The sequence below is a fragment of the Argiope bruennichi genome, chromosome 6 (genome assembly GCF_947563725.1).
Source record: "Argiope bruennichi chromosome 6, qqArgBrue1.1, whole genome shotgun sequence".
In the NCBI taxonomy this organism is placed as follows: Eukaryota; Metazoa; Arthropoda; class Arachnida; order Araneae; family Araneidae; genus Argiope; species Argiope bruennichi.
The window spans coordinates 79013729-79031419 of record NC_079156.1 but is presented as its reverse complement, the minus strand read 5'-3'; the positions used below and the strand labels follow the sequence as shown (position 1 = coordinate 79031419).

At 29.3% G+C, this 17691-nt stretch overlaps 1 protein-coding gene across 1 annotated transcript in view; it reads left to right on the top strand.

The window, feature by feature from the left end:
- Positions 1-9930: 9930 nt before the first annotated feature.
- LOC129971237 (clotting factor G beta subunit-like) overlaps positions 9931-17691 on the top strand; it is a 29760-nt gene continuing 21999 nt past the window's right edge. Inside the window, exons 1-2 of the mRNA XM_056084829.1 lie at positions 9931-10076; positions 14955-15033. Of these exons, the coding sequence (XP_055940804.1) occupies positions 14970-15033 (64 nt within the window). The 5' untranslated portion in view covers positions 9931-10076; positions 14955-14969. The remainder of the gene's footprint in view (positions 10077-14954; positions 15034-17691) is intronic.

The following is a 17691-nucleotide window of genomic DNA, read 5'->3' as shown; positions in this document are numbered from 1 at the left end:
AACATTTCATAAATTTTTAGAAATATAGTACAAACGAAAATTCTTTAAGATGATATTTGTTTGGCCTGCTAATCTTTAAGACAATCTGAGAAATGGTAGTGGAAAATCGTTTAAAATACTTAACTCTCATTTGTTTTATCATAATCTATTATCTGATTCAATGTTTATTTTACGAACTCATGGACTGCTTTTGTAATTTGATTCCCTTGAATCTCAGCAATGTTTATGAAACTTGTCATCGTCTCGTTCCGATTACTCTTTCATTACTCACGTTTTCAGCGATTGCTTTTAAATTCGTGTTTATTTTTTTTTAAATCTTACAAACATCTAGAACATAACTGATGAAATTTTTTTCTGACGCTATATCTTATCTAAAGATTCCTGGTCATGGAAAACAAAAATATACGTCATCGAATATAAAAAATGAAAGAATTTTCACTTGACATCATACTTTTTTCTTAAATGGCAAAATATTTACTGTTTCAAAAGTGTAAAAGTAAACAATCAACAAATCTTGCTACTTTTGATTGAAATTAGCATTAATTCTGTATTTTTTCACAAAATATCATTTCCTCTGACTTTGTTTATTATCATTTATTTATCCAATAGCAGATAGCCCTTTTAGATAGATTATTCTGTTAACAATATCTCGGATACGATTGTCAAAGAAAAACTAATGAAAGTTGTAGTAGAAAATCTCATGCGCATTGGCTGATGCTCAAAAAAATAAACATGTATATATTTATTTGCAACACACTTTAGATGTACATATATGAACATTAGAAATCCTGTTTTTTTGCAGTGGGAGTTTCTTTATCCTTAATTCTTGTGAACAATCAATTCAAAACTAATAACTAAAATCGGTTTGAAATAAATAGTAATCCACTACCAGAAAAAAATGGAATGCAAATACAAAATAATAATAATGCTGAAAGAAAATGTTAGCAATATATTCCAACTTCTGAATCAGCACAAATATATGACGATAAAAATTACAGACCACAGCTTACGAACCTTTACTACAATTCAGGATACCAAAATGTAAATATGAAATTTATAATCCCATAATCAATCCTGTTTGGCTATATTCATACACCGTTAAGTTAGTTATTTAGGAATAAAAAAAATATCTTTCAATTGCCAGAGAAAAAAATAGATGTTGAGATTTTGCATCCTATAATGCTGCAGACCTACAGGGTGGGGATTTTTTTTTTAATTCTACTCTTCTCGGTGGTGGATGATTATATATACTGATGCTATGAAATCCTGCAACATTTTTTTTTTTAATTTACTAAAATGATTAACTTTTAGTATGAAGTCAAAATTTAATAAAATGTATCAATTTCCCTAATAATTAAGTTTTAAAAATATTACAATAGTGTATTGCAATAGATGTCTGAGAAAAGTAAAAATTTTAAGGCGTCAGAAAATGAATGAAAAATCGATTACTAAATTCCAACTTTGTAGACAACAACAACACAGTACAATTTTTTTAAAAAGTGTCCAAAAATTACTGAATATCATAGTATACGCGTAAAAGAATAAGATTACAAAATTATAAACTAATTTGAGTGAAAAATGTCAAGGATAAAGCTGCCTATATATATGAAAAAGGTAAAATGAAAAGGATAGAAGCATAATTCGAAGCTTATTAAACTCCAATTTTACAGAGCAAGAAATATAAATTTATAATATTAGCATATTAGTGACAGAAAGATTAATGCTCGACAGTGGAAAAAAAAGTTGAAAAGATTATAGAAACATAATTCATCAGAAACATATTTTAATGCTTGCTGAGACTGTGCTCAAAAAATCTTATTACATATTTTAAATGATTAGCAAGCTTTGCATCCATCTCCTTTATTATTAATTAAATTTTTAAACGAGTTATGAGGAATGACCTTCACTGGTCCGGCTTGTTATTAGCCCCCCCCCACACACACAATCAGACAATTTTCTTCAAAATCCAAAATTGGGAGATTTAGTTTAGTTATATTAACGTCCTCATGTAAAGCAACACAAGGGCTATTTTGGGACGGACCTTGTAATTTTGAACCACGGTCAGATGACGAGGATAACACCTGAGCTGGCACCCCCTCTCCACACCACACCAGCGGGAGGACGTTTGGTATGACAGATTTAACGTGCAACAGATCGTGTAAGGGGGTCCCCTTACACGAAGGTTCTTCGGTGGAATCGGGTCTCGAACCTGAAACCCTACGGCTCACAAGCCTAGACCTTACCACCAGGCCACCCAAAATTGGGAGAGGGCGCATTTGAGGGAAAGATTGCTAAGTATTTTTTAGTCATTTTTCTAGGTACAGGCCTGTTTAAAATGATATGTTTTAGTGTAGATCCAGAGACAAAAAATTAAAAATAAATTGGGACTTTTCATTAAAGAAAACAAAAAACATTTTGTTACTTAATATAACTAGACAAACAAATATGAACACTGAAAAAATATCTAGGCATTTCTAGAATTTTCAAGACCTTCTATATCATTTGCCATTTTACACGTGCCCGCTCAATGCATATACATACAATTTTGCTGAGTGAGTGAATAATGGCGAGGTCACAGGTAAGCACTTTTAAGCATCCAACATAAAATACAAAACTAACTTGGTGCGCGTTTTATGAAGGCAATAAATGGTCATTTGATCTTGCTGGGTCAAGGTGAGTAGATGCAAACACTGAAAGGCTAATGACTTGGAACTGAATGTCAATGAATGACGCCATCAAATGCACGCTTCTGAAGCGCTTTGACGATGTGATTGTAGCGTGGTTGAAATATAAAGGAAATCGCGGTCAGATTGTTTTTAAAAGCTTATTGGGAAACTGCTCTCGATCTTATTTAAAACAGACTATAGGAAATCTCGTAGTATCATCATCGGTTGTAATTATTTAGTCATTCTTTGCAAATAGATGTGTTCAGAGGATGTTGCTACCTTCAGATAAACTGATGCAATATCCTGAAGATAGTGAATGAGTAAATGTATTTCTTAACTGACTTGCTTAAAAAAGACGATTCTATAAAGCTGTTCTTTGTTTATTTTGTTAAAAAATTAACGCATGAAAACAAACTTTTTAAGTTAAGCAGGTCAGTCTTCAAGAAGGAATGTTTTAACACACACAAAAATAAAATGACCAATATTAATAGAAATATTAACCAAACCAAATTAGAAATAAACATTAAGTTTAAAAGCAAAAACTAATTTAATAGAATAAAAAGAAGAATCCGGCCTGAATACTATATCAAGGGTCACCTTCAGGCAGGGATTCAAAACAGGGATTTTTTTTCTGTGAGGGGTGTAACTTTCTTCCAAGTATTGACCCCTCGTGCCTCGAAAATCCCGAGAAACTGAGGTTTTTGAAGACAAGAAATAATATCAATAAATAAATGACATTAAAATTATACGATAATAATAATAAGTAGAATATTATTTCAAAATTCAAATCTAAGCAGGACTACAGTAAAATTGAATCGAATCAAACCACTATAAGACTATTATCAGACTATAAAAACAAAACACATTAATAAGATATGAAAGCAAAGAACATATCAGTTGAATATAAAAAGAATCCACTGTAGTTAATTATATTAAACTGAATTCAAGTTTCCCGCGCTTAAAGCTGAATGCGCAAACAAGGCTTCACGAAGGTGCTTCGTCAGTAGTAAACAGGGGTATATGATAGGTTTCAGAGTTGAGTTGTTTTTCTCCTACTGTCCCCTTTTCCTTCACCATCTGAGTTGAGTCGTTTCCTTTCTGCATCCCCCCTTTCCCCCTCGAGTTGAGGTGAGTTTTTTTACTCCTGTACCTCCTTTCCCCCTTGAGCTTCAACTCTGCCGCCTATCATATACCCCTGTTTACTGCTTTCGTCATTACATGAAATAAACTGAACGATCTTAATGCCATCTATTGAGTTGAAAAAAAGCAAAGAGGATAAAGTAGAAGGCCTATATTTAGTTATGAAAATATTAGAATGTAGATTAGAAACAAAAAAAATTATCATATTAAAACAGTTTTTGCAATAGTTCAATATCGCGATATTACCCAATAGAAATATTGGGTAATATTTATTGCATATGGGCTTGCACATAATTTTCATCACGAATTATAATGTGCTTGATGGTGAACATGTGTGAATGGAAATGGAATGGAAGCACTACGGCAATGAAGAATTTTGAAAATATTCACTTCAGAAGAAGATAAGGACATTCAGATTAAAAAAATTATTTTTTCTGAATGATAAATTATGTTACTTGAAGTAAAGAAAATATTTTGAAGGAGAAGTTAAATAAATTAAATCAAATAAACATAAAATTTTGGTCTATTTTCAAACACAATCATATCAGATAAATGAGCCACCTAAGGATTTAATTAGTCAATATTCAAATATTCATAAGCGTACTATGGATATTTGATGATATTATTCTGTTGATTGGGAAGATCTAAGTAAAAGTAGCGACTGTTAATAAAATATTAAGGCAATGGATTTTTTTTTCACTTTGGTTTCATATTTTTTATAGCTGACGAATTTTTTAATGTATATTTTCACATTACAACAATGTGGAAAACGATATTTGTTTCAAGGAATCCATGATCAGCAGCATTTCAATGCCAAATAAAAAGATCGCAATATTCCGAAATTTCTGAACGTGCCCCTAAATGCACCGCTTTACGAACAATACGGAGAATTTAATATAACGGGAAAACGATTCTTAGGATTGAGCTGAAATTTTGCATATAAGCATAAAATGGCCTTGTCCTTCAATTTATGTCAACATTTAAGTATGTTATAATTAAAAAAAATTTGAACTCTAATTTCGTAATTTCTTTTCTTATTAAAAATTACTTTTTTCATGTTTATATATAAGATGCGAAAACCTTATATTTTCATAACAAAAAAAAATTAGGTTAATATGAAGGTTTTTAAATATAAATAAAAATTCAAAATTTAATTTTAACGTTAGGAATTCATAATTTTGAAACGAATAGAACTAAACTAATGAAATTTGATTTCTGGGAATAGCTTTTGATGTAGCTTTAAAATTTGATGAGAAAAATGAGTGCTGTATTTGGAAGTTATGAAGTTTGCTTTCATTTCAATATATAAATGGTCTCTTATGAAATTTTTAATTAAAAAAAAATTAAGAGTGCGTTAATTCCTTTTAAATGACACCTTTTTTTTTTTTTACGATAGTACGCTGAACGATAACAAAATAATTCTGGATCTTCGTTGAACTCGATTGTGGAAAGAATTTTTCGGAACTCTTCACTCTCCTTTTCCTCTATATTTTCTTCCACATAAAATATAACCTCAACACACACAGTGAGAGAGAGAGAGACTTTATCTAGACATCTTTTTTGAATGCATGTGTCATTTTTCAAAAGAAAGGTGAACTTTGTTTTTTTAAATGGCATAATTTAATAGGAGCTAGTACTGAAACTTTAGTTGTAAAATTTATAACGTTAGCATTAATAGATTACAGATTTAAATTTTCTGGTCACTAGATCATACCCAGATTGCTAAGATACAATCTTAATCTTTTCTTAATCCCCCAGAATGGATAAGTGTACTGCAAACTGTCGGGAACTTTAGAGGTATCATTTAAAATGGCATAAATAAAGTCTTTGAGAGGCAAAAACAACTCTAGGCTTAAAATGTTTTCGCAAAAGTTTCTTTTTTTTTTCTTTTTTGACAAAAATTACTGACTATAAATGTCAACTCTCAGAAAAATAAATTCCCGTTTCGTTTTTTTAATTTCAAAACATGATTTTTTTTTCATTAAGTGCTTACATAGCCCAAATTTCATCCATTCAACTTATAACTTTAGTCCTACGATAATTGTTAAAATGCATGAATTAATTCTTCAAAATCTTTTCTCCCCTTGCTTAACATCATTATTTATGGAAGAGACACAGAGTTCCCTCTAATGGATTTAGTCCAAAATTTTATATATATGTTTACATTTTTGTTGTAAAGATCATATACAAAATTGCAGTCCTCTAGTTTATTCCATTATTGAGTTGTGTTTACAAACAGATATGATTTTTTGAAAATGACCTTTCTCATATTCAGACAGATCTAAAATTAAATTCATCGTATATGAAAAACAAAATTTTTGACAGTTACAACGTTTTTTTTTTTTTTTTTTTTTTTTTTTTCCCATGTTTCGCATTTGAAAAGGCAAATATATATGTCGTTCAATGAACTCAAAACTTAAAATAAAAATGATCATCTCTTATGTAAGATTTGAAACCAGTCTGCAGTCAGAACAAAGTTTGGAAAGATAATTTGCTTTCAGATAAAATCGAAATTAACTTTGAAAATATAGAAGCAGCTTTGCTTAAAAGTATACAAAATGCGAAAAATACAATATACGCGCAATGCAATGTAAAAAAGAAAAACAGGTTACAAAATTATATTAGGATATAGTTGGCCATGACCATGACACAGGGATATGCAGCTGATCTTTACAGTTGCGCAATCTTGCATAATAAGATGCAAATGGATTGAGGAAGATAAAATTATTCGAGATGTTCCTTAATTACGCAATCACGTATAAAATTGTAAAGAAGTATGCTACCAAGGGCCGCGAAGGTAGAGTCGCTAGATGAAGTTCAAAGATATTATAATAATTTATTGCTTTTCGTACCTGTTCAATCCCTGAGACCTTCAACCCAGTCTAAGAGTAACTGTTAGGGTTTTATTAGTTTATTTATTGTTCTTGAATAAGTATAGTATAGTTAGACACATCATTTGTATTCAACATGAAACATGCTCTCCGAAATAGTAATATATCTAAAAAAGGAGCGTAGAATAAATCGAATGCAGTAAGTGGTGTAACAGGTTTTAACAAAAATTCCAGGTGTATGTGTTGAATTCATATAAAGTTCTTCACAAAAAAAATGATGAATTGAAAATATATGCTTTATTTCTCTTTGTATGAGTAATGTAAAATGTAAATACAATTCAATAAGGTTAACGAGTTGGATATTTCCTTGTTTGATTTCATATTCCATGTCATTCTCTGTTATAGGGGAACTGGCTTGACATTTTTGATTATTTAAAATTATCATATTTTCTAAACTTAAATAAGAAGCAAAAATAAAGGAGTATAATTCGGTATGTTCGTTAGTTCTATAGAACGAAATACAATTATATATATAAGAAGGAATTCATTACTCTTTTACTACTGAATTTTTTTTTCCGTTAGGGCTAATTTATTCATAAGAATCCTTATTTTACCAATAACTAACCGTCTTTAGTCTTAGTCAATCCGTCAGTTTGCCGAGATTATAGATTGTGTTTAATTTCTATTTGAGGTTAAATTAGAAGTCCAAAATCCGGAACTTTTAACACTCTATTAGAACGGCAATATCTAACAGATACACAATTTATTTTTTTCAAGCGAGAACTTGTCATATATGGCTGTAAATAAAGTTACAATTGTAGCCCTACAGTACAAAAAGTGAATATTTCTCAAGCGAGCTTTTGTTTTCTACTGTTATGCAAGACGGCGACAGTTTGGCGAATTTTTGATGACTGGTGAAGAACATTCGGAAGTTTTCTGACAACACCATGCCGGAATCTTAAGTCCAATTCAAAGAAAAGATTCACTATTAACACGGTGGGTGAATAGTTAATCGTCGGAAACGGGTAACATTAACAGTATTAATTTAGTAATGCCAACCAACTTTGATGAATTATATCTTGTTCACATCAAATGGAAGTTCCATTTTAAATTATACTTTCACTATAAATATAGAACATTCTGAATGGGTAATGAAGCAAAATAAAGAGCGTTGAGTTTAAATAAATGTTGAGTTTAGTTATATCAACGCCCGCTTTTAAACAACACTAGAGCTATTTGAGGATGGATCTTTTAATTTTGAACCGCGGTCAGATGACAAGGACAACACTTGGGTTGCCAAACCCCCTCCAAACTGCCGCACTACACCAACGGGAAAACGTTTGGCTCTGACTGGTTTAAAGTTCACCAAACCCAGGTGTTAGAACAGCCCTTACACGGTGGTTCTTCGGTGAAATCGGGTCTCGTACCTGGGCCCAAAGACGAGATCTTACTAACTGGTCACAGTGGCCAATTCAATTATTGAGGCAGAGGGCTGTGTTAAGGTTTTATTTTACGATAGTTCTTGAAATTGGAAGCTGGAGGGGAGCACTGAGTATATGATGACATATCCAAACACGAGTTTCATGTGAATAAAAAAAAATGAAGAAAACGGTAGAGGGATTGGGTCTGAAGAACTGGTTATTTACTTTTTCTTTATTATTTTAAAAAGATAAATTACTGTGTATAGAAAGATATTTCCATCAAAAAGTTCTGATAATTATATGCACCAGCAATATAATACAAACAGTATGATTACATTGCTTTAATAATTTTAAAGCAGTAAGTAATCTAGACTAATAATGAAGATGTATATGTGTGTGTTGACGCTCTATAGGCCAGACCATTTGACCTATAGCTACCGAATTCGGCACATGTATACCGTGGAGAGTGGGAATGAACGATATTTATGAAATTCTAATTAGAATTTGAGGTAATTAAAAATTAAGTTGAACTTTGATATTTTTCCACGATAACTTCCGCACATATACAGCACAAAAATGAGTTTTGCATCTTTCAAAATATAAAAAATTGCCTTTTTAAAGCTTTTCCTTTTTCTTTTTTTTTTCTCAATATAAAAGTGAAGGAATTTTTGCAGAATTTTAGTAATTTCTTTAATTTTTTTTTCTTGATTTCTAAAAACAGATTGGGTGTTATGAGACTGTTTTCATGTACACAATAAGTAGAATTAAAGTAGGATAATAAAAAATAATAATACTTAAATTTGGAGGAATTATGAAGTTCTTTTTTTTTACGATTTATCTGAAATCTTGTAACCAATATTTCAGGTGTATCAACTAGTATTTAATATCGTGAGATACTGTTACATTATTAGGTTATTTATATTTCACAAATTATAAAAATTAAGGGAAAGAACTTGACTGTAATAAAAATGGTATCATTCAAGAACTAATTTTTTTAAAATTTAAAAATGGTGTAAAAATTATTTAATCTTTTTGAGATGTAACAGGGAAAATGTCAAAACCATCTAATTTTTTAATTAATTGATGTTATTTTCGTGTTCATGAATTAACAACAAAAAAAGGACAATTAGCAAGAAATAAATGAAAGCACCAAATATACTTCAAAATATGCAACTAAATACATTAAAAACATTCAGTGCTTTAAATCCTTAAAGCACTCCAGGCCCTAAATCTTTAAAACACATCAAAGAAAAATTTTAAATACAATTTCAGCATCAGACTCCCCTCAAAGGTTTGAACAACTGCGGTCTCCAATTCAGGCGCCTCAGGGCAATTACAGAATTTCTCGTAGTGGATCATTGAGTGGTACCATTATAAGTTTTTCATATATTTAAGGCGAAAGCCTGTCACTCAAAGATATGATTGGATTAATTAAGTTGTGTGAGAATCAATTAATTTAAATTCCAATTAAACCTTAATAAAAGAATGTCGAGGCTCATGTTCCCACCTTCCTAGGTCTATTTGTAAGAGATGTTGTTGCTTTGGGTCAAATGGTTTATTCCGTAGAGGGTCGACGCGATCGCATTATTTTTTTATTAGTAGTAGCGATTCGATTTTATATTTTCAGTGTGACTCACATTATTCAGATGAAAATAAATGACAGTTAATCTAGATGCTCCAACAGTTCCCTGAAAAAAGACAAAAATCACTGTCAACCCCCAAGACCTTGAACGCCGACAGAAGATCGGTCATCGCCGTGGGCTTTTCCAACTCTTCCTGCAACACTGTTGCTCTGTGGTAACCTCCACGCGACTTTTTCCGCCAATCGGCGAACAGGTATTCTACGCTGTTTTAAAACGGATTGACGCAATTTTGTCAATTACGAAAATGAAACAGGATTACCAGACCATTAACCACTGACCATCTGAGCGGGACGCTGCAGCCCTTCAAAGGTGACATGTAGGATTAAAGCTTTCGCTGATCGTACTCTGTTCGAACACCTGTCTGGAATTAGTTCGGTAAGCCTTTAATAAGGAACTTTTATTTCATTAGATAGTTTTGTATATTTTTAGAGCAAAATATTTATGTGAAGTGAAATTTCTTTGATGTCATTTAAGGAACCGCCCTAAACGACATTTTTCAAAATGTGATAAAATGTTTATTTTAACCTTAAATATATTGAAATAGATTTGCATTTTCACAAGATTTCATAATTATTTTAGTTTTTATTTACAGATAATGTTCATAAAATTTAAAATTTCTTTTAAAAAAAATAAAACATTTTATGTGATTGAACAAAATATACAAATAATAAAGGCACATTTTATTATACCCGCTTTTCAATAACCATATTTTTACCTAAAAAAATTCAACAAATAGTATCTCATATTTGGAGGCATTATGATATTTTAGATGATTTTGTTACAATAGATATAAAATCAGATATTTGTTTATTATTATTATAAATCTTGATTTTCTTTTTTTTTATAAAGAGCTATGAAATGCTTAATTTTAATTTTATTTCGCAGAAAAATGCCAATTCGTATTGTTATACCATTTAATCTAAAATTTAAACTATGTCACTGTGAATTAAAATTATATCTGTAAAAAAAATTCATTTATTTCAAACGGCGAATTATCGACTATCTATGACGTTATAGGGTTTAAATAGTAAAATTAATGGAATTTAAGCGTAATTAAGGAAAAATAACATACTTATGAGTTACATACTATTTTGCTGCTTACAGGGGGTTTACCAAAGCACATGTGACGTTGGAAATCATCAGCATTTCTAGTTTGCTTCGGAAAAAAAAGAATTTTTTATAATCTGGTTATTAAGAATGGAAGAAAACGTAAAATGATATACTTATAGCAACAATGGAAACAATTAGAAAAAATTCCATTATAAAAATGAAAATTACTGATTTAAAAGAAGTTTACAATATTTTTATAAATATTTCAAATAAAAAAATTTTTAAGAGAGAGCAAAAAATTGTTTTTCTGCTGTATTTTAAGAAGTTATTGGAGACAATATCAAACATTTGTTTAATTTTTACTTAAATAAATTTAAAAGAAAATCGTTCCGAAAGCCACATTATAATTCTAGAGCTCGCTTGTACCGAATTTTTGCTCGATGTCCGTCAGTCTTCCTGTACAGCGCCAACAGAGATACATTTAAAAATATTAAAAATTTGCTTTTACTCTGAATTGAGATGTATTTAAAATAACTCTGTACAATTATTTGTATAACAGCAGCAAATATTCTGATTTTTTTTAAAAACTTTTTTTTTATCGGTGATAAGAAAAACATGATTCGATCGGTTCAGACTCCTGTTTTTGCTTTCCAAGTCTTTTAATTTTCTTGATCAACCTCAAGATGAGAAACAAGATGTAAAATCAAACTAAATATATTTTTTTAGTAATTAAGACTGAATCAAAATCTATTTCCGTATTCAAAACTTCTCTGAGGTCGAAAATAATGTCATTTTTCTTATTTCTAAACGTTTAAGTATTCAATTCTTTCTATTTTTGAGTATTTTTTATTGTACGAAAAATATAAAAAGACAATATATATTTGAAAAAAAAAAGGAAATGAAGTTTTTTATATAGTTTTTTTAATCTGAACAAAAATAAATAAATAAATAAATAAAAATGTAATGGGTCATGCATAGATTAGTTTTTGTAAATCTGGAGAGTGGAGATTGCTTTTAGGCAACTTTTTATAACTAAAGAGTTGAAGCAGATTTCGCACGTTAAACCATAGTCAATTAACGCATAAGCTCTCCCCCCCCCCCCAATCTCGAAATTTGCACGCAACAGGAACGAAAGAGCTTCCGACCTCCAATGGCAGCATTTATTACATCTTTGATATATTTATGTTTCGAATACGGAATCCTCTCATCTTGAAGCCAAAACTGTACCTTCAGAACATCACTGATGTGTTCCATTATTCCACATCCATGATGAAATGAATGCTCAAAATGAATTTCATTTGTAATAATTCATAGAGAACGTTTTATTTCTCCAATTATAAATGTAATGTAGTTTATAAATATCTTTGAAAGCTTTATTAGCATCAATTAGTAAAAATCTAATGATGATGACAAGGGGGTTATAAAATTACAATTTATACTTGGTACTATAGGGCATAAAATCCATATATTGAAACCTAACTATAGATTAAAATAACCATATATAACTATGTTTTACATATGGCTGTATATGACATAAAATTCATATATTGAAAGAGCCGTATATAGCCATAAAGCCATATATTGAAACCATAGCCATATACTGAAAACCATCCATTTTTAATAATCTAATGATGATGTCAAGGGGCTATAAAATCACAATTTATACTCTTCACTATGGGCCATAAAATCTTTTCACTAAAAGCTTTCACGTTTCTTAAAACTAATAGTTATTTTAATAATCAATTTTCATGGCTTTATTTAATAAAACCGATTACCACTGATTGAGTTACATTAATTGAGTTATATGTAATCATTACCGTTGAATTACCACTGACTGAGTAATTCAGTCAGCGGCCATTCATATCAAGTGATAGCCTTAGAAGGCGCCAAGAGAGCAAAACATCAATGCGTTAATAACATCATATCATATTCCGGGCGTTATCGACCTTCGCCAATCCTCTGCTAAAGGCTAGAAGCGAAAAATTAACAAATTATGCTTTAGCGCCATATACTCTCGGAGAACTTATTTTTCTTTAATTGAATATTTTCATGCACACAGATAGCCAACACATTATCATGGATTCTAATGGCTTCATGACAATGACAAATTATCTTTTAAATTTGTCACATTTTGGATTATCTTTGGATAATATTTATCGAAGAGATGGATTTTATTTGAAATCTACAACTTCTGTGCAAGAAAACTACTTGCCAGTTTTCCATCATACAGCTTGTTCTCTATTTAATATATCTGCTTCATTTACACAAATATACAGAAAATCCCCCCCCACCACCACCAAAAAAAAAACTTTTCAAAAGCAAGAAGATTTAAAACACAGAAATTCAATGAAATCTCAGAATAGTTTATTTACATGTTTCAATGCAAAAAGGAAATCTAAAAACGAATAGAGAAGAAATTCAGCATGTTTCGGAATTTTAAGCGTATTTCGCTAATGACTCAGACACGTGGGAAAACCACCAGAATTTTTTTTTTTCAAGAGGGATAATAACTACTTGGAATAATTTGCTCGCATACACTCAACGACCCTGCTAGGCTATTACTACATCAATTACTACTATGCTATTTGAATCAATTTACTATAAAGCAAATCGAGGAAAGAAAATTGCCTTTAAGGACTTACAGCTAATTGTCATATTAATACGAAAATGATTCAGGTTTTCTACCTTTTTGCGGTTTCTCCTGCCACTTATAAGGTGACATATGGTAATTGAGGAAAAAACAGACATTCTGCCATTACAATTATTAGTTGTTTTTTTCGGTTGCTTAATCTTTCGAACTCGAATGATGACTGGCATTTGCAATTGCAAATGTTGAATGCAAAATAAATAAAACCAGTTAGGCGTATTGGAAATAATTTATTTCAAGTAATTTGATAAATCTCATCTTCTATATCATTTTTTTTTGTTAGTAGAATTTTCATACGCTATTTAGTAAATGATGAAGTGTATCTTTCATATACAACAAAAAAAAGTATTATGAAAGAGAAAAAAAAAGGCCTATAGCAATTTTCTCTCTAAGCTTTATCAAATATTTATATAATATGGCTTTTTTCCTATTTAATTTTATAGAATATTGATAGAATCGAATGATTTTATTCCTTTTACTAATAGAGTTAAAACTTAATATATAACTTATATTTTAATTCCATTACTGTATTCCAAATTGTATTTTTTGGCATGTTGTATTTGAGATAACATTAACATAAACAGAAAGATAATCCAATTACTTTTTGATCAATTTAGCTCAAAGTTAGATATAAATATATAATTTTAATGTTAAAGTCATTTACTAAAATTCACCCATCTAGTGTGCTGTGTTATTGAGTTACCTTGTTCACATACACTTTGAATAAACAGATCAACAACCATTCCATAAAAGGATTTGGTTGAAAATTTGATGCATATCTATAATTGTAATAATTAAATGATAAACCGAATTCCAGCTATAAGATAAAAGAAAATCCCGATTATCCTGTATATAGTAAAGGAAAATCCTGATTTCCCTGTATTAGGAAAGGAAAATCCTGATTTTCCTGTATATAGTGATGGGCGAACGAAGATTTCGTCCCAAAATGTGATAGAAATCTACACAACACATTACACATATACCAAGTTTCATACATTTAGATTATTCTGTTTGCGACTTCACAAATAGAGAGGCAGGCATACTTTCAAAATTGCTTTTTCCAATTCAGAGAGCTGAATAATATAGTTAATCACCGAAATCTCAAGGTTAGAGTCTCGAATAGTAGAAAATAAAAACATACATGTATGGTGGCGTAAAAATATAAAAAATGTATTCGAATTTCTCCCCTTCTTTTGTTAATCAACCTTTAAGGATTTGACAAAACAGCCAATTCAAATTGCAATAAAGAAAGCGTTATATTTAAATTTTAATGAATATTCAATGTATTTTTATAATGAAATTCTTTACGTCCTCCCGAAATATTTTCGTATTCATAATTTCATATTTAGAAACATTTTCAAAATTAGATAGCGATAATATTTTTTCGAAACATTTTCATGTTTAGACAGCGATATTGTATAGAAAAACTGAGTAATCATTCCTGATGGATTTGAATGAAATACGTGTGCAAGATATCAAGTCTGTTAATGCCTGTTTTTAAAGCATCATTTAGAATATGACTATTAACTTATTCATTAATTTTGTTTTAATTTCAGGCCTTTCCATTAACCATGGCATTACTGAGGAAGTGCTATTTTGTGGGAGTGATCTTCTTAGTTTTCCTAATCATTTCAGGTAATATATACAATTTTTTTTATTTATTATAATTCTTTGTTTTTTATATCTGCTTAAAATTGAAATTCTAACTTAGAAATTCAATGCTACAATTTTTTTTAGTTTTGTTAGAACTATGTTTTAATTTCAAATAATTTACAATAGGTTTTCACAAGAACAGATGCAAGCATAAAATAAGCACCATAGCAGTTTGCGTAGAAACAAGTTAGCTACCATTTTAAAATTAAGATTTGTAACGCTATAAACAGTTCTTTATTCATTTGCAAATGGTAATCTATATTTTTTCCAAATAACATGCATTAGAATATAAAGAGCTGTGATTAAGGTTGTGTACCAAAAAAATTATGCCTTTTTTTGCTTTGTTTTTCTAATATTATTTCAGTTCAGTTAGTTGAATTCACTCAACCTAAACATACTTAAAATATGCCACATCAATTTTAATATAGGAGTTATCTGCCCATTTTGGTGGTGGAAGCGGATATGATGTCATAGTTTAAATGAAAACATGTTTTTAAAATTCAGACGATGTATCTAGTATTTCATATATGACTATGAAGTCATAATGAATTTCATTCCACTTGCAAGAAAAATTTGTCATTTGAGTAAAACTAGAGAGAAAACAAATGACTATTTTTCATTTTAGTTCATTATTGTTTGGAAATGCTTATTTTATAAAATCTTATATAATCAATTATAAAAATTTGTATTCAGAGTATTATTTCCTTTGTGCAATAATAACAATAGGTCGATTAATCTTCCTAGTATCATTTCGAAACATTTTTTTTCTATCCGAAGGTCATCATGTTGTTAAAAAGGTATCGTTTTGACTTCGTTTCCGTTTGTTAGCATCATTGTTTCTGGAAATACTTATGAATGCAATGTAGGAATAGAAGTAAGACTTTCATTATTAATTTTGAAACAAGATATGAAAGCAAATTACTTGATTGTATAGGTAAAATCCTAATTTTTAACAATGCAGGCCTAATATATAATAGCATGTTTTTCAAATGAGTCAAATGTGGCTAAATTATCTTTGAGAAATCTGATAGGACTCAACTAAGTAACTTCATTATCAAATGTCATTAAATAATTTTTCTATTTATAAATTTTGCACATTTTAAGTGCTTCCAATAGAGCTTTTCTCTCATATTTTACAGAGGTAAATCAGTATCTTACTTTTTTTCACATTTTACAAATTATTCGAGTTGCAAATATTTGCAGTAATTTAATGCTTTTAAATGATTTTCAATAGAAATATCAATAATGGGAATAGAAAGATATATATCATATATATTTTAAATAGTACCTTAGTTACTTACATCAATGTAACAAATCAGTTCTTAAAAGTTTATTAATGCATATTATTGTAGAAATTACCAACGGAAATTCTGTATCGAATGTATGTTTGATTTTGAAGGACTTTATTTAATTCATTTTTGTCCACAAAATTGGATTAACACAAAAAAGATAATTCAAATACATAGGACTTGAAATAAGTCGTGTGAAAATGACAAAATTGAACTATTGAAGATACAGGTTTGTATTTTCCAATGGCATTTAGTGCAGGTTTTTAATATAATTCGTACATACAAAATGAATTGTCACGAATGCAAATGAATAGGACAAAAAAAAAATATGGGGTTTCTATATAAGACAATATTATTGCAGATACAACATTTTTTTTTAGTTTCAGGGGTGCATACATAATTATTTTTAATTCATTTAAAAATAGTTATGTATGCACCCCTGAATATTACGTTGTTTTATTATATAATATTTATAATTACATGTGATATGTTTTAGTTATCTAAAGAACAGTTTTATTGCTGTTAACATGTGAATATAAAATAATTCCCTATTTGTAAATATGTTTTAGTAATCTAAAGAACAGTTTTATTGCTGTTAACATGTGAATATAAAATAATTCCCTATTTGTAAATATGTTTTAGTAATCTAAAGAACAGTTTTATTGCTGTTAACATGTGAATATAAAATAATTCCCTATTTGTAAATATGTTTTATTTATCTAAAGAACAGTTTTATTGCTGTTAACATGTGAATATAAAATAATTCCCTATTTGTAAATATGTTTTAGTAGCAGCCATGAATTCATACAGCGTAATTTAAAATACATATTATATATCAGACTCTTTTTCGCTTTTTATTTCTAATAGCAAGAGAAAAAAAACATGGGGTCGCTCATATTTTGACTGTTTAATACGTATTTATATCATTTTATATGTAGGCATTTACGAAATAAAATCATTTAACAAATATTACATAAAAATAAGAAATAACATATAACAAAAATAATATTTATTATTTTTGTTAGCAATATATCTTGCATTTAATGCTTTTGATTCGATGCCATTCTTATTTGCTGTTAAAATATACAAAATAAGATAGCAGTAAATGGACAAATTCAAAACAAACATTCACGTTCTTCAAGCAAAGATTTTAAAAATATAACAGCAATGTGACGATACACTATTAGGATTACAACGATGATATAAAATAAGCAAGGAAATAAAAGAAACCAAAAATAAATGTTAATGATTATGATTATTAAAAGTTTAAAATTATTTTCATTGGACTTACTTCATTCTAAAAAAGTTATTTTCATTGTTATTTCTGGAAAATAACCGAAGCGAACATCAC